This window comes from Ascaphus truei, chromosome 4, assembly GCF_040206685.1.
Source record: "Ascaphus truei isolate aAscTru1 chromosome 4, aAscTru1.hap1, whole genome shotgun sequence".
Classification (NCBI taxonomy): Eukaryota; Metazoa; Chordata; class Amphibia; order Anura; family Ascaphidae; genus Ascaphus; species Ascaphus truei.
This window is the reverse complement of record NC_134486.1, coordinates 287,971,126-287,989,419: the sequence shown is the minus strand read 5'-3', so window position 1 is coordinate 287,989,419 and position 18,294 is coordinate 287,971,126. Positions and strand designations below refer to the sequence as shown.

General features: G+C 41.6%; 1 protein-coding gene across 3 annotated transcripts in view; it reads left to right on the top strand.

Annotated features, from left to right (window-relative positions):
* AK9 (adenylate kinase 9) overlaps positions 1 to 18,294 on the top strand; it is a 179,333-nt gene that overhangs the window by 146,956 nt on the left and 14,083 nt on the right. For all 3 annotated transcript variants that reach the window (XM_075597602.1, XM_075597600.1, XM_075597601.1), the window contains 7 exons: positions 4,739 to 4,807; positions 5,032 to 5,241; positions 12,393 to 12,611; positions 13,033 to 13,246; positions 14,142 to 14,343; positions 15,229 to 15,375; positions 18,006 to 18,223. In XM_075597602.1, the coding sequence (XP_075453717.1) occupies positions 4,739 to 4,807; positions 5,032 to 5,241; positions 12,393 to 12,611; positions 13,033 to 13,246; positions 14,142 to 14,343; positions 15,229 to 15,375; positions 18,006 to 18,223 (1,279 nt within the window). The remainder of the gene's footprint in view (positions 1 to 4,738; positions 4,808 to 5,031; positions 5,242 to 12,392; positions 12,612 to 13,032; positions 13,247 to 14,141; positions 14,344 to 15,228; positions 15,376 to 18,005; positions 18,224 to 18,294) is intronic.

The following is an 18,294-nucleotide window of genomic DNA, read 5'->3' as shown; positions in this document are numbered from 1 at the left end:
CTTGCGACGGCGACAATGCATTTGTTTTGGAGCTACGTCGCCGTCGCCGCAAGGCACTATAAGCGCAGCCTTAGTCATTGCCTTTTTTATCCTTACAGAACGTATCCTCCATAAGTTACAATTTTACAACTTATAGGTTTACGTGTAGATACAGGTTTCACAGAAAGTCTTATCACAAATGAAATTGGGTACAATTCGTAACCCTACAAAGCATATACAGTATATATATATATATATATATATATATATACCATCAACACAATAACATTTTAAAAAGCTGTACAATCCTCTGCAATCTCCCAAGGTATTATGGCTTACTGTTCTTCTGAGCCTGAAATACTTCTAACTCACAGCCCTCTCTAGCTCTTGCAACCAGTTTTTAAGAAACAATCCCTGTCTATGAGGCCGATTTTTAAAATCTTTTCAAGAAAGCATTTCAGTAGCATATAAACACTGATACATTCATAGATCATACTATCACCAAAGTTGATATGCATTGCACTCTCTAATGAACTTACATTTATTCCTGCTGCCTAAATCTTCTGACAAGCCATTTAAAGTAAAACAAGAAGAACAGGGGGAGCACAGGTTGAGGGATAATACAAATGCTTCTAACACTTTGATGGAATTCAAGGTCATGTGATCCTAGACTTTTGTATGTGATGAAGTGTAAAATAACATAAACACTTACACGGCCTTGTGTAAATGCTTTCACATCAAGGTTTCTTTACTTTACTTCTTTATCTTCTATGTTCTCTCGGTGCGGTCATTTCTTCTCCTCTGGTCCAAAGGAAGGCTTCTCCGATCTTTCTGTGGGACTGGCTTGCAGTGTTGTCCTCAGTGCATAAATGGAGTACAAAACAGATTTGTGAGGGACAATACAAATACGGTATAATAATCACTGAAACCGACAGTTTATTAAATCAAATGCAGAGAAATACTGCATACACTCACACGGGCAAGTGTGAGTGTCCTCTGGAGCGAAGTGTCTTTAATTGCACTTCTTTGGAGACCTATCATATGAGGCTCCTGTTTTTCCACACTATATAATGAGACAAAGGAGGTGAATGGGGGTATAACCAAAAGAATTTAAAAAAATTACTCACACGGCCATGTGTGAGTATACACTAGGATTGGTTTCTCTTCCTCCCTCTTAAATATCCAATAAGCTTCAGCTAAGTGGGAGTCACTTAGAGTGTCTTGTTAACACAGTGAATCCAAGATGGGGTAATCGTGATCTTTAATGAACCAAAAAAAGCAATACATAAAACCACAGTACAAAAAGGTTTTTAAAAAAGCGCTCAGTCAAAACGACGAGAGCTGAGTGAATATAAAAAAACAGACAGTTTTTCAGGAAAGTTCTTGCGGGATGTTTAAGTGCGCAGCTAACTCTCCGCGTCCGGGTGTTGTGTTGCGCTCCTATCTCCTGCTCCTGACGGTGGCCGAAATGGTTCAAAAGACTCGGGGATTGTAGCAACGCGTTTCGCCCTTTTTGGGCTTTCTCAGGCCAAAAAGGGCAAAACGCGTTGCTACAATCCCCGAGTCTTTTGAACCATTTCGGCCACCGTCAGGAGCAGGAGATAGGAGCGCAACACAACACCCGGACGCGGAGAGTTAGCTGCGCACTTAAACATCCCGCAAGAACTTTCCTGAAAGACTGGCTGTTTTTTATATTCACCCAGCTCTCATGTCGTTTTGACTGAGCGCTTTTTTAAAAACCTTTTTGTACTGTGGTTTTATGTATTGCTTTTTTTGGTTCATTAAAGATCACTATTACACCATCTTGGATTCACTGTGTTAACAAGACACTCTAAGTGACTCCCACTTAGCTGAAGCTTATTGGATATTTAAGAGGGAGGAAGAGAAACCAATCCTAGTGTATACTCACACATGGCCGTGTGAGTAATTTTTTAAAATTCTTTTGGTTATACCCCCATTCACCTCCTTTGTCTCATTATATAGTGTGGAAAAACAGGAGCCTCATATGATAGGTCTCCAAAGAAGTGCAATTAAAGACACTTCGCTCCAGACGACATTCACACTTGCCCGTGTGAGTGTATGCAGTATTTCTCTGCATTTGATTTAATAAACTGTCGGTTTCAGTGATTATTATACCGTATTTATATTGTCCCTCACAAATCTGTTTTGTACTCCATTTATGCACTGAGAACAACACTGCAAGCCAGTCCCACAGAAAGATCGGAGAAGCCTTCCTTTGGACCAGAGGAGAAGAAATGACCGCACCGAGAGAACATAGAAGATAAAGAAGTAAAGTAAAGAAACCTTGATGTGAAAGCATTTACACAAGGCTGTGTAAGTGTTTATGTTATTTTACACTTCATCACATACAAAAGTCTAGGATCACATGACCTTGAATTCCATCAAAGTGTTAGAAGCATTTGTATTATCCCTCAACCTGTGCTCCCCCTGTTCTTCTTGTTTTTCTGTACTATCAAGGATCTTGGATAGGTCCTATTGGGGTCTTGAGCCGCAGGAAGAGAGTTCGAAGTAGATGGGAACCTTATATACCCTATAAGGTTGTTTTGTTCTAAAAAGAACTTTTTATTTCCCCACACATTCAATTCTGTGGTAGCGCCCGGGCATTTTCTAAAGCCATTTAAATTGTAAGCTGTGTTCTGCATGGACACCCCCTTACCTAATTTTTTTCTGCCTCATACTCTTATCCTTCTATAATACATACTGTTCTTATATTTTACATTGCATGTATACCTTTACTGTGAAGTGGTGTGTACATGATTAGAACAACACAAAAAAAATTATAGCTACTTCAAATCATTTTTTTTTGTAGCTTATTTTTTATTTTGAGTTTTTGAAAAACATAAGGGAAAGGATACAGAAATAGAGAAAGGGATGGGGGGGGGGGGGGGTTATCACCAAATTAACACCAGTATAATAAAAGAAACAAAAATCCAGAAATACAATTTAAAAAAAAAAAAAAACGATGATGCCATACAATCCCAACTCCAGATATCATATAAAGTTACCAACTCTGAAAGAGAAAAAATACAGCCCTCCATCCACAATGACTATACAGTTAATCTATTCCCCCTAGAGTTCCAGGGCTCCCAAACCTTTTGGAATTTTCTTGAATTATGTCTAACATACACTGTTAATCTTTCCATAGATTGCACCTCATTTATTCTCAAAGTAATATCTCTCCTGGAGGGGGATAGAGGTTTTTTCCAGGCACGTCTAGCTGCGTTCAGAATATGCAACAAAAGTTTAGATTTATTTTTGTATAAATAATCTAGCGGTTTACCCTGAACCATTATAATCGGGCCTAGGGGGATCCTTATCCCAAAAGTGTCTCGCACTAAATTCTGCACTACTCCCCAGAACCTCTGTATTTTGGGACAGAACCACCAGATATGGGCCATATCTCCAACACCACCACAATCCCTCCAACAGAGGTTCGTTGTCTCTGGGCAAATCTGCCTCAACCTCTGGGGCGTCAAATACCACCTGAAAAGAACTTTCTAAATATTTTCTTTGGATATTGTGCATAATGATGTGTCGTTGCATTAATCCAGATAGTTTGGCAGTCCTCCCAAGAAATCTCTACCTAAAAATCCTGGGCCCATTGATCCATATACCAGGGTGTACAGTGAGCTTTAAATTCACGAGAGCTATGAAATTGGTAAATAATTAAGATAAGACCCCACTGATATTTTCTATTTCTGCATAGTTCTTCGAATACCGTACACTTTGGGAAAGACCCACCTGGGGACAGCTGCCTAATATAGTGAGAAACTTGTAAAAATCTGAACATCTCAGCTCCCGTGAAAGAGTATCTCTGACAAAAATCACTAAAATGTTATAATTTACCTCTCTGAAGCATATCTCCCACATCTCTAATATTATTAACCTTCCATAAATAAAAAATACCTGCGGACCAAACTCTGGGTTGTCAAAAATAGGGGTACAACTCGAAGGAGCTGAGGCTAATTGATAATTGGTTTTGGCCTTATACCAAATCTTAATAGAAAATGTTATTACTGCCGAGTCAAAAAGGTCTAGTTTAAGACCCTTTGTTGACTTGTTATTCCATAAAAGAGCCGGGAGTGACCCAGAGTTAATAAATCTATTTTCTATATCTACCCATCGGTATTGACCCTCTTGGGAATGCCAGACAACCACCTGTTTCAAATGGGCGGTACTTCAAATAATTTTAAGTGACCCATGGTAAATTCCATTGAAAATCGTTCTGAGATAGACAAGGGAAACCACAGCAGCCTTACAAATATTCTGTTATTTCATTGTGACCTTTCCAATTGCATAATACACGTTTAATAGATTATTTCCCATACGGGAAAATTATTGAAAGATCTGTAGAATCCTGCATCATAGAAATGCAGGACCGAACACTATATTTACTAAGTGACACTAAGCCACAAGACGCCTTCTGGCCCATTTAAGTGGGCCCATTTAAGCTATAAGTCATAGAGAGCCTTATAGCTTTGCACCGCCTAGTAAATAAGGCCCATTATCTCTATAGAGGACATAAAAAGATTATTTAAAGTCCGCATTATAATAAACTGTATCATTGACTTCACCATCAAATTACACCTTTTTATTCAGATGGAAAAGGTTTCACCTACTATTTAAGTACTTTTTCCCGTACACTTGGAGGTCTGTAATCAAATGTAATAAATATATTTGATAGTTTTTCATTGTTGCAACTGGATTAACATGACTATAACAATATAATTTTGTGCAGGATCAACAGATTGCCAAAAGACGGGCTGAACTAGTAGCAGAACAAAATACCATGAATGAGGAAAAACCGGTGAGCACTTTTACTGCATGCAGTGTATCAAATCCGTGTGCCCTGTCTTCCTTCAGTCATTACGTGTATCAAAGGCTACCATCACTGCAATGGTTTTTTTATTTTCATCTCCTCCTTTAGTAACAGCAACTGATAATAACATTGATGTTAAAAGTATTTTAAAATATTTAAGGACCTACCAGTAATTATTGAAGTGTATGTAACAATGGGATTTTCTGTGGCAGAAAAAAGATCCGGAAATAAGAGATGAAGACAACGCTGAGGAAGAGGAAGAGGAAGAGGACAACATTGAGCTTATGCTTTCAGAAGAGTTCCCTGAGGAGGAGGAAGATGAGGATGAGGAAGAAGAGCAGGAGGAGGATGTAATTGAGGGAATGAAAACTGAAATTGGAGAAAAGTGTGATTCTGATGCTGACACTTTACAGTCACTGAAGGTATATTCTTATAATTTATACAACCGACTACCCTGTCATTGTGTTGTAAATTTAGTCACATATGGTACCCGGTTTGTGTTTTCATATTTGGGATACTATGGGTTGTGACGGGGAAGGAAGGGGTTAAACTTATTTGCTATGCATTCCTGTGTTTGCCCTCTCCCAGCCATTTTTATTCCCCATTTGCAGGCCATTCCCTGCCTGCGAGGGTAAAAGACAAGATGCATTGCTTGCCATACCCTATAACCGACACATGATGGCAGTATAGAAGCCGGCATTTCAATGAGAAATACTAATTCTAGAACTAAAGCACCCAGAAACCTCATTTTTGAGGTGCAAATACAGTGAACCACTACATGCACATAAATATCATTTTTACAGTTATAACACAAACGTAACATGTTGTTTAATAAAGTGTGTAAAAACTCTAGATCTTAAATGTAAGGCAGGAGGTATTTTTTGTAAGTCCAAGCAGGAATTCCGTGGACGTACAGCTGTGAGAAGGGTGAATGAGCTTCGGTATTGTTATGATGGAGCCTCAAAGGGATCTAGTTGATTAGCATCTCCCTGTCTAAAAGAGTGTCAGTTATGAAAAGACCCAGCAGACCCATAATGTATACAAATCTGACATACTGATGCACAGCAGATGTCAGGCTAGTGATGCCTCTGGGTCAAAAATCAGACTTAGTGGTGCCAAGATATGGGTGTAGCCCAGGTGTGCTAAGTGGCATGGGCGTCAACCTGACCCATGCGCCCTGCCCACCGGACAGCCTTTTTGACTGGTCTTATGAACTGTGGGTAACTAGGCTATTCGTGGGTTTTTTTTATTCCCACAAGGGGATTGGATCCACATGTTAAAGATAGCTTTGGGCAGTCTATAACGGGGACTCCCCAGGTATCCCCAGTGTGATTCCTGAATTTTAATCCATGATGTAAAGATGCAAGACTTTGTTCCAGCACAGCAGCAACTGGTCCAGGAGTGAAGGGGTTAATAACAACATAACCACAGGACTTTTAAAACCAAGGCTGCATTTCTTGCACTTGCAAGCAAAGGACAATTTATTTTGTTCCAAGGACAATTTATTTTGTTCCCTTATCCCAGTAAGTGTTGTTTTAAGTGTATTCTGCAGATGTCGTGTGTTTTTCTATTAAGGAAATAAATCACAATTTATTTTGCAACTTGTTCTGTTCAATCAAGTACCCAGAAATATAAATGTGTTGATAAAGTTGGTGTCATCGTGACATGGTGTCTATTCACTGAACTCTGATAAATGACTTAACGCTTGCCCTTTTCAAGCGATTTTGCATGTGTAGCTATTCACAAATCTTCGATAACATGGCAAAATCGCTTCAAAATGGCTTTTTAACGAGCGGTAACACTCGCTACTAAAAGCCGTGCGTTAGCTGAAAAAATGCCCAAACTCACATTTTTTTGCAGTAACTGCTATTCACAAAGCTCCAATATGCAAATCGCGGGTTAAACACTTGCGTTATTTTTCTCGCTACCTTAAGGGTGGCGAGATCGGAATCACGAATTACATCAGACAGAGCTTCTTTTATATTTACTGCATAGGATTGATTTTAGGGATCTCCGGTACTGACCCGCATTCATTTCAGCTCCGGAGACCCATAGCTTCAATCCTACTGTAGGTAATAAAACTAAAATTACAGCCCAGCTTCATTACCTTAGTGGCTAACCGCTAAGGTAATGAAGGGGTTAAATAGCAGGAACTGCTTTGTTGTTAGTAGAAGGGGTGGGTGAAGCTTGTAGTTGCCCCAGGGTGGGTGTTTAGGTCTCCTGGAAGGGTTGCTAAGGTAATGAAGGGGTTAACCACTCCCGCACGGTCTAAAAACCCACCGGGACATCTACCCCCTTCACCCACCCCCTCTACCACCAACACCACACAGGAATGGGTAAAAGTGCTACTAGCCAAAGATGGCTAATTGCGATTTTGCCCATTCAAATAATCATTACAGTGCAATACACTAAAATATATACATCACTGTAAAACACCTCCGTGGTCAGCAACATAAAAATAAAAAATTAATTACTGGAGACTAAACCACTTAATGACCTTAGCGGTTAGTAACCACTATGATAATTAAGGGTTTAACCCCCCCCCCCCTACTACCCACCTGGGAGGCTTAATTACCCTCCCTGGGGCAATTACCCCCATCTCCCCCCCCCTCTACCTCCATAACCACACATACAAATGGGCAAAAGCTCTAATAGCACGTTTGCCCATTTGTTTTCAAAATAAAATAAATACACAATAAAATCACATTGACATTACAGTACTATACATGACACAGCAACCAATAAACCCATTGATTGTCGCTGTGGTAGTCTCTGCCCGCAATGGGAGCACAGATAGCCGCAATGAATGGGCAACCTAAAAGAAACCTACAAAAAATAAAATACATTACAATACAATTAAATAAAAACATTTGCCAATAAACCCATTAATTCTCACTGTGGTAAACCATGGCTACAATATGGGCATGGATTACTGTGATGGTGCTCATTTTGAATCAGGAAGCGGACAAGCAAGGCTGAGGTATGGATACAGAATAACCGACCAGAGCCCAGGGATAGAGTCCTGTTAGAGTATCCGAAGTCAGTAAGCAGGCAGAGGTCAGGGCTGGAATACACTGGAAAGAACACTGGATGGCACTCAAACACTCCCTTCACCAGTAATCTATATATCTATAAGACTGAAATAATGTTTGTGTGTGTATTTCTTCCCCCTGTGTGATTGGCCCTGTGTTCCCCCTGTGTCATTGGCCACGGACGCAACCCCCAACACCCCCCCCCCCCCTCACCCCACCCCTCACATTGCACCTCTTGCCCTCACTTGGATTTGGAACCTCACTTAGCAGGACCATCTCACTTCCAGTTGCAGTCGGAACCTTACTTGCTACGAAAACAACTTGGCGAACCCACACTCCTCACCTCTCCCCCCACACCCACACACCTCCCCTCGGCCACACCAAAAACAGCCGCCGCTCCTTGGCGCAGGCCTCACCTCTCCCTCACCACAAACCCACCTCCCCCCAGTCACACCACTAACAGTTGCCGCTGTTCGGCCCCGGAATCACCTCTCCCCCACCACCAACCCCCCTCCCCCCGGTCCCACCACTACCACTAACAGCTGCCGCTCCTCGGCGCCGGCTTCACCTCTCCCCCACCACCAACCCCCCTCCCCCCGGTCACACCACTAACAGCCGCCGATGTTCGGCCCCAGAATCACCTCTCCCCCACCACCAACCCCCCTCCCCCCGGTCACACCACTAACAGACGCTGCAGCCACCGCTCCAAGGCGACACCTCACACTACAAAATCTGACATCACTGGGACTACCAGGTAAGAACATTCATCTATCTATGCTGACATAACGTTTAACGACCTACTACACGAAGAACTTCAGCCACTTATGTATATCATGCTGGGGACACTCGCTCATACACACACACACAACAACTAACACTAACACACACAAATACCTATGCTATCTATTATACTACTGGTTCATCATTCACTATCTATCTATCACATTCACTCTGTATGTTGTTGCCTCAACTGGGAGACACTAGAAGGCCTATTCTATACAGCATGCGGCCGTGCTTTCCTATGCGAACGCGCGGCCACGTGACACATGCTTAACGTGTATATTGAGCCGGGAGCTGCAGGTAAGTCTATATGCGTGTATGTGCGTCCATATGTGTGTATATGTTGTGTGAGTGTAAGTCTAAGTGTAAAGGGAGTGTAAGTACGACTTTTTACATTACAACAAAAAATAAAAACTTTTTAAAATTATTATAAAATTCATTGCATATGTCTTTTACTATTTATTCAACAACCTTTACACAAAATGATTCACCTAACCTTACACTGTCACTCATAAAAACTGACACATTTACATCCCGTGCAACGCCGGGTACATCAGCTAGTGTGTATATAATAGAAACTTATCATGAAATGATAAAGTGGTAATAAAATATAAACGTGGTATATAACACCACCACCATAAAGTGTATTAGTGTATAGTGATAATAGAGGCAAACAAATCTCCACTCAACCCTTGAAAAAGGACTGTTTCCAAAATCCTACCAAACGAATACACTCCAAACCTCAGGGGGGTGGTGATAGAAGCCATATAATACAAAATAAAAATCACATAGTGCAATAATGCAAAAACAGTGATAAAAATGTAATGTGATAAAGGGGTCTATAAATATCCTACTCACAATGGAGCAGGAGTTATAGGCAAGAATCCAAACAGTGGCACAATGATCCCTGGATGGTATGATGCATGCAGTCCTATATTAGTAGGACAACAAATCACAAGTGAAGGCTTACACTCTCTCAGTAGTCAAAAAGAAAGATACAGAGCAGGCTATATTGGCATGCGGTCAGTCGCGGTCTCACCGCTGCCAAGTCCCGCCAGGTCTCTGGTTGTCTCTGCTCCTTACGTCACCGACTGACGTCACTTTGGGATGCGTCAATTCGTCAGTCAGTGCACGCCCACAGATAATCCTCCTCTCTTGGGATCACGTATCAAGCCACACTCCAGGACGGATCAGGCAGAATCCTTACAATTACCACATTGGCCTTCAATGGACAACCTAAACAAAAACAATGACAACATATATTACAATTAAATAAAAATAAACATTTGCCAAAAAATTAATGTATTGTCACTGTAGTTAGCTATACCCTAAATGGGCATCCCCCCCAAAAAATACTCAATTACATAAAATACGACGATAGAATGTGTTTCTTACCTTTGCCGTGATGAAGATTCATCCTCCTCATCCAACAGCGGCACCAACTTTTGCCCCACGACATAATGATCCTAGGTAGCATGATGCGAATAAATCCATGATCCTCAGATGCTTGAAGAGGAGTCTCCGATGAGTAGTCCTTCTTTCTTTTCTTTTTTCTTCACCAACAGCTGCAGGAGATGTTGAACTGACAGCTTTTTGGGGTCAAAGGAGACGTGACAGGCCATATGTAAGGCCTGTTACGTCACATTTGACTAACAAATGGTACATTCACGAATCCGATTGGTGGATATACCACGTGATGGCTTCCATTTTTTTTTTAATGATATGACATTATTTTAAAGGGAGATCAGCCAGCAATCTGGTAGCATAATCTTCCCTCCCTTTAAGATGACATCTTGGTGGAGTGATGTGATGTCACCAAAAAGGGAGGGATGCATGCTACCTGATTGGCTGGTTTCCCTCCCTTTTTGGTGACGTCACATCAATCCAACAAAGGAAAGGAATCACATGGTACATCCGGAGGCCGATGATGAGGACGAGGGCTGCCTTCATCCTGGCAGAGGCAAGTACAACTTTAATTTACTTTATGCTGGCTGGCTAATGTTTGTTTTTTGTAATGGCTATATGAATGGGCAAAATCGATATTAGCCATCTTTGGCTAATAGCACTTTTACCTATTCCTGTGTGGTGTTGGTGGTCGAAGGGGTGACTGAAGGGAGTAGTTGTCCCGCGTGGGTGTTTAGGCCTTGTGGGAGGGGTTAACCCCTTCATTACCTTAGCGGTAATCACTAAGGTAATAAAGGGGGTTAACTCCTAAAGCAACACTCCCGGGAGACCTAAACATCCACCCCGGGGCAACTACAGGTTTCACCCACCCCCTCTACCAACAACAAATGGGGAAAAGCTATGTAACCCCTTCATTACCTTGTGGTTAGCTTCTAAGTTAATGAAGGTGTGTTTTACTTTTAATAACATAGTATTGAAGCAGAGGGTCTGCGGAGCTGAAACCGCAATAATTTTAGGACAAGGGATTCCCTGCTTCCCGAGGTACAAGCCCCAGTATCGGTGCCTGCATCTCCTGCAAGTGTACATCTTCCGCGTCACGTGACCGGGACATTTAAACGCACATGAAAGATACTGGCACCCCATACCAGGACTTGTAACTCGGAAAGCAGGGGGTCTCCGGATCTGAAATTAATGCAGTTTCTCTCCGGAGACCCCCTATTTCAATACTACGTTATTAAAATTAAAACTGTGCGATCGCCTGTAAGAGCTGTGCAGGGACATGCAGCTTCTTCCTTTGCAGCTCTTCCAGATTGCTGGAGTGAAATAGAACATTAAGTTAATTTTGCTTGTTAAGAAAACACACTCGTGCGGTTTGGCATTTTTTTTAACAAACGCTAACAAATTTGCCTTAATGAATACCGTTTTTACACAAATTTTATAGCGTTCAGTAGGAACATGCAAACCCGTTCGGTAATTCAATTAATTTATCAAAGTTTAGCAATAATAGTAATAATAATAGACCCCTATTTTGTTTATCCTAAGTAACTTTAAATATCTTCCCTCATGAGTTAAGAAAGGGTTGTACTTGAGATAAAATGAAGCATATAGAATTAGTGCAGGTGACTTTCAAGTCAAAACTACTTTTGTTCATTTGCTAAACTAAACAGTGACCAAGTCTAATGAGTCTGACCTACAATTGCTTAAAGATGCCTGTCCAGACTTGGCAATACATAATAAATATACCAAAATGCTCAACCAAATCCCAAAAGCACAGGTTTCACAAGCTCCACCTCTTTTAAAGCACCACAAAGTGCCATCATATTGTAAACTTAGAAGTTCCAAAACTGTATTAAGGTTATACACAAAATAATGTTGAATGTAGGCATTTGCCCACTTGTTCTGTCAAACAGCATCTACTGTATGTGGTACAAATGTAAAGTTATTTGTTGACTCTCCTAGGCATTTCACTTTGCAGACTTTTCTGCCACACAAATGTTGTAAACCAACATTTTAATGAATGTAGAATCTGGGTTTGCTTGTAGAAGAGATATGAATATTGGTTTACTTCTGAATCAGTTGTATAGTATAGAAATGACATATACCTTACATTAGAGTTGGATAATATACCGATATGATAGTAATATTACAATAATAATGAATGACGATAGGTCAATATTTACATTTATATATAGTGGTATTACTTGGCTAAAGTACCAAGGTCAGTAAGACATAAATGTTATCCTGCCTTCATTAGGACGAGAATGCAGATGGAATCAATAAAATATCACTGCACTATTACAGCAGTTTGTAACATTTGTGGCAGCATTTTTTATTTTGTCTTTGCACTCCATTGGCAGGAAGAACTTCAGAGACTAATGATACCGTTTGTTACCATAAGTGGAGGACGAAAACAACACATTGTGCGTTACCAGTTATACGAAAACATAAAGCACATTGTGGAAAACCGTGAAAGCCTCTTTGAAAAATGTTACCCAGTAAGCTTTGCGCTTGCAAACAAGATGCTTTACCTGTCCTACAAGCACCCAAGTATCTTTGGACGATGGGACCCAGTCAAGGTATAGTAATAAACCTGTTAAGCGTCAAGAGGACAATGCATTCATTTTTCTGTTATAAAATATTAGGATTTTCTTATGTCGCACGGAGATGCTTTGCAAATGTTGTCAAGATTTCCTTAGTTTGGACTTTGCAAACTGACATAAGTGTGCATAAGCGTGTGCTGGATAAAGAAGTATTTTTGTTTTTCCACTTCGTGATCATTTGTGAATTTTTGTATATATTTCACCCACTGTAAAAAAAAAAAAAAAAATCTGTATAACATCTATCAAATGTAAAAAATTATAATAATAGCCCAAAGTTCCTAAAAGTGGTGGTTTGTCACTGGTAAATGTACTTTTTCCATCAGAAACAAAGTTGTTGTTTTATAGTGGTAAAATGCATCCTTTGTTTAATTCACAATGGTCTTTAAAAACGTTTCAGCTTAGTCAAGGGGATGTAATAAAACCTGTCCAGAACCAAGAAAATCCTGGATTCCCTTTAATCTACCGACAGTATATTTACTTCTTCTCAACAAAAGAAAACAGGGACATGTTTATGAAGAATCCCATCATGTTTATCCGTCAGCCAAAACCCAAACCGTTTGTGCCAATTAGAATTGCAATTGTTGGACCTCCTAAGTCTGGAAAAACCACAGGTAAAAACCTTTCACAAAGCTAAGTTTTCTATTCATGTACAGAACCACGAGACTATCTCCACAGACATATCCACTCTTTTAATAAACCTTTTAAGTTCTTTTATTAAACTCTTTTAAGTTCACTAGTAAAAAAAAAAAACTTTCTGGGATAAAAACAAACATTTACAAACGGTAACAAAAATAAAATAGATTTTATTTTAAAAACGATATTAAAGCTATGGTTTGTTATCTCCTAGTTTGTGACTTAATGATAAGCCCTGGATGGGGCACTGTTTTAGTAGGTTTGATTCACATAACTTTGTTTTGCTAACTTTTGCCATCCATGAGGGAGCCACAAGACTTGACATTGGTTTTGTAATTTCCATTGCACAAGCGATACAACATGATTTAGAATGGTAATTCTGCGCAGGGCTGTGGAATACTGTTGCCCATCAGAGTACAGGGCTCGAGTTACATTTTTCTCACAGAGTACAGACTTATGGATTGCTTTCCATCTCCAAATCAATGAAGATGACTAAAATCAACTTACAACAATTGAATGTGGCAGGATAACGCTTGGCCATTTTTGTTTAGTGAGACAGAGAGAGAGAGAGAGAGCTTATTACAGCAACAGTACTATAGAGAAGCAAACGTTTGAACACTGCTAATAGTCATCAAAATACATGCAGGTGCTATCTGTTTCCCAGCTATTTCATTCTCAAAAACTACCATTGTAGTTTTCCTCAAATTTGGTTCCTACCCGATCCAATTTACAATTCAAACGTTATTTGTGTAAGAAAATAAGGTTTTAAATGGAAACAGAAGGCTGAACATAACTTAAAACACTACATTTCAATATAGAACTTCACACAACTACATATATGTAAATAAATATGTATTTATCAATATTTTTCAGTTGCGAAAATGTTTTCATGTGTATATGGTCTACAGCGCCTATCAATGGGAGATGCCATTCGTTCAGTGTTAGACAATCAACCGGAGACTGAATTGGCATTAGAAATTAAACGTAATCTTATTAAAGGGTTGGTTGTGCCAGATGAACTTGCAATCAACTGTCTAGAAGTGTCTCTGATGGATTTTACATGTAACACCTCAGGGTAAGTTATTGTTTTGGCAAACAAATCGGGGTACTATCACACGGAAACGTCTTTGACTTGAATAGGAGTTTCCATGCAATAGTCCCCCGTTCAGCACTGTCCGAGTTTAATAAATAACCTATGTACCAAGGTAAATATGGTGTTATTCTGGGGCAAACACAAGCATTGTATCAAAAACAAATCTCCCATCGAATTCAATAGGATTGTGGTATGGGCACAGACTCATTGTGGCTTACAAATTTCATGTGCAGCGCTGCTGTCAGCACTATATAAGAATATTATTATTATTATTATTTGAAATCTATTTTGCATGCATAATAGCATTTATTTTGTATCCCCTAACATATAAATGATATGTTAAAAAAAAAAATGAAATACATGAATTCCCAACAAAGTATGGCGAGTATGGGTGCACAGAAGCACCACCCACACCTATAGTATTTCATCACTAAAATCGCTTAAGGTTTTAAGGCAAGAATCCCCACCTTTATCCCCCTTTTATTTTAGCTGGTGCAAAAATGGGTGCTGGCAGGTAATTCATGAATGAAGCAACGTTCATTAACTTTCTGGATTGATATTGCCATGAGCAAAAAAAATCTCTGTAGGGACAACACTTATCCCCTTGTAAGGAAGAAGGAACAATCATGATGCAGAAATACTGGGTGCTCATGAGCCCCCCCCCCCCCCAAATCACACTGAGTCAAATAGACTAGGAGAGGATCTGGAACTCCACAGATGAAGTTTAATGAGCTTTAATCAAAAAGTGCTGACATTTACTAAAATAGAGCCATGTTTCAGAATCAAATAATCCATTCCTCAGGACTGCCCTGGACATTCAGACTGATGCGTATGAATTAACACTGTACTGTTTCTTTTTGAGTATAGACTTGTTCTTGATGGATATCCTGCAACTAAACGACAAGTGCATCTTCTGGAAGCATGCAGAATAATACCAATAAAATTCTTTGAGTTACAAGCGCATATGAAAGAAGTTTTAAAAAGAGCAATGATGGATAAGAAAAACTTCAAGAGGTACCAATGCAGAATAATATCTTAAAGCAGTTGTTCCTCTTACTCATTGTTTTGTTTTAGTTTTTACCTCTCCCTCTACACTCCCCTAGATGGAAGCAGGGGTCTCCGCCGCTGAAACGCATTCATTTCTGTAAATATAGTGCCAGGACCATCCCCTCCAGGTGAAACAAAATGGTGGTATAAATCTCCACCCATACGTGGGCTAATACCATTGCGACTTCCTGATGGCACGTGTGACGGGGGAGATTTAAACAACCAGGAAGTACCAGCGCTACTGTATCCAGGAGGTCCCTGGAGCTGACATGTAAGCAGTTCAGCTTTGGTGACCCCTGGGTGGGGCCCCCTTGTGAGGGGAGGGGGCTCGCGCACCAAGGAGGAGAGCAGGTACGGGAGGCGCAGCAAAAAATGTTTGTGCGCCCCTGCCCTACAGGACCTCTGGGACTCCTTTCCACCCAAAGGTCCCATTTGAAAATCCCCCGTCAGTGCAGCATTTCAATAACTTCAATTTTCCAAGACCATCTCCAAAGCATTTACCCTGTACCTTGCTGGCCAAGCATACAAATCATTGCACTTGCAAAATTGTTTACGGTTTCTATAAATCTCCCAGTATACTTGTTAGGCCTCAGCCAGGGTGCCGCTGAGTGGGCGGGCGCGCTCACGCTGGCCGCGATGAAACACATTGCGGCAATGTGTGTGGCCAGCGTGAGCAAGCGCCTGCTCCTGATCGACGCCTAGAGCAAGCAAATTTGATTTTGCTGCTCGCTAGCGCGTCACGTGAGCTGTTCGCCCAATGAGGGCGAACCAGCTCCGTGACGTTGTGGCCGCGCCCCCAGGCAATCGCGCGCCTACCCGACCACGAATCGCACTGCCGAGCAGGGTGAAGCGCACGAGCGCCAGCACACCCGTTCCCTGCCTGGCCGAGGCCTTAAGCTGTAAGCTCCTAGGGCCATATCCCTGTATTTTATAGTGTAACGGGTATTCCCCCTACCCCAATCACAGATATAGTGTATGAGAAGGGGAACCTATGTGTTACCAGGTGTGGTGCGTATACCTGTAGGTCCACAAGAGGCCTGAGCCTCCGCTTGCTGGGAACCTGGGGTGAGTCCTCGGGATCGATCTGGTTTGCAGCACCTCCACCCGTGTAGGGTTCTAGGAATGTAGAAGGTTTCCTACACAGGACCCACATACACAATAAGTACATACACTGGGATGTATATAACCAGTTTACTATATATGCAGAATAATCATAACACTTTACATACTTATCAGTAACCACTACTGTGTACTTGTAATACTACTCCCCCTAGGGGGTAACTCCACACCATGTACCATAGTCCCAAATGTCATTCACTCCACTAGGAGTGTACCTTGCACCCACCACCGTGTACCCCCACACCGTGTCCACAGTCTAACCCCCTTTGTCCCGTGGTCAGCGCTGCCACTATGTGAGAATATATATGGTGATTTGTTGGTGCACTTATGAAGGTACCTGCCGAGTGCTCCTGCACTCGGGCCTGCAAGAAACTTCAAAAAGGATCCGCCGCTTGGTGATCCTGTCTGCGATCCGGCCCTTCCTTGCACGAGGGTCCGCCAGGGGCGATCCCACCCTGGTAATAGTCTTTGTCACTTTGGGGCATAGGCTTGAGCCCAAGCCTCTCCTCGGGGAGCGCAGCGTCCACTGTGTCCCTAACTGACACTGGCACTAATGGGGCAAGGTCCCTAACCTAGGGCCTGTCCCTGTAGCACCACAAGCTGTAGAGGGCTCAGGACCTAACTCGGGCCTAGGGGGCTGCTGGCCTAATGCAGTGGGTCACAGACCCCTGCACTCACCTCCTTCCCCTAGCTATTCCTGGTCCTGACTCCTGTGTCCCGCGCGCGCCAAATGTATCAAAACCCTGCAAGCAGGGAGCTCCTCTAGTCCTATTGGCTCCATGGCGTCACGTGGGGTCCCCTAAGGCTCATGGGACTTGTAGTCCCTGCTTAGAGCCCTCTCCTGGTAGGCTGGTGTGACACGCGCTATCACTGCGCATGCGCAATGCCTCTGGCTGACCGCCGCATCTCTTCCTGTGCTGCGCATGCGTGCGCAATTTAAGATGGCGGCGCCCTGATCCGGGAGCCGCCGGGAATCTCTGCAGCCGCGATCGCTGCTCCGTTCTGCCCAGTCTCTCCCCTGCTCTGCCTCACACGCACCCAGCTGCTGACTGCCCCCGCGACCGGCCGCCCTGCTCCCGACCGGGCGGTGAGTAGCTGGAGAGGGGGGGGTGTCCGCTCAGCAGAGGGGGACCTGGCTACAATAGTAATTCCCTCAGAAATATTTTTTCCAGACTTACTTTTTAAGATCTGTATTGACCAACATTCTATGTTTGTTTAACTTGTTTATACGTATAATTTATTTGCATATGTTTCTAAATTCACGCTGTACTGATCTTTTAAACTTTTAATCTGGTTATTGTTTAATATTTTCAAAGAAAAAAAACAGAGGTATAGTACTGGCCCACCTTATAATGTCTTCTATGATTTGGTATTAAGCAAATAAAAACATACATGCATATAGTCTAATGGGAACAACCCATGTCACAATACATGTATGTATTTTGGTTTTGTGTCAATATTGTTTATTTTCATCTTAGGTCTTACCCTCAACATGACAGTGCTCAGATATTCGCGGTGCGCAACTCCTGTTATAAGCAAGATTTATACCGTATCAAAGAATACTACATGATGCAGCATCAGAACTGGTGTGAAGTTGACTCCTTGCGCAGCAAATGGTGGGTCTCGAACAAAGTGATTGGAGAAGTTCAAGCTACCATTAAACAAATACAAACCTACCTGGAAAGACTAAAGGAAGGTATGAAATGACTCATAATTAATATATTAATTACAGAACATCTCACTTATTCACATGTCTTATTTGTGTTG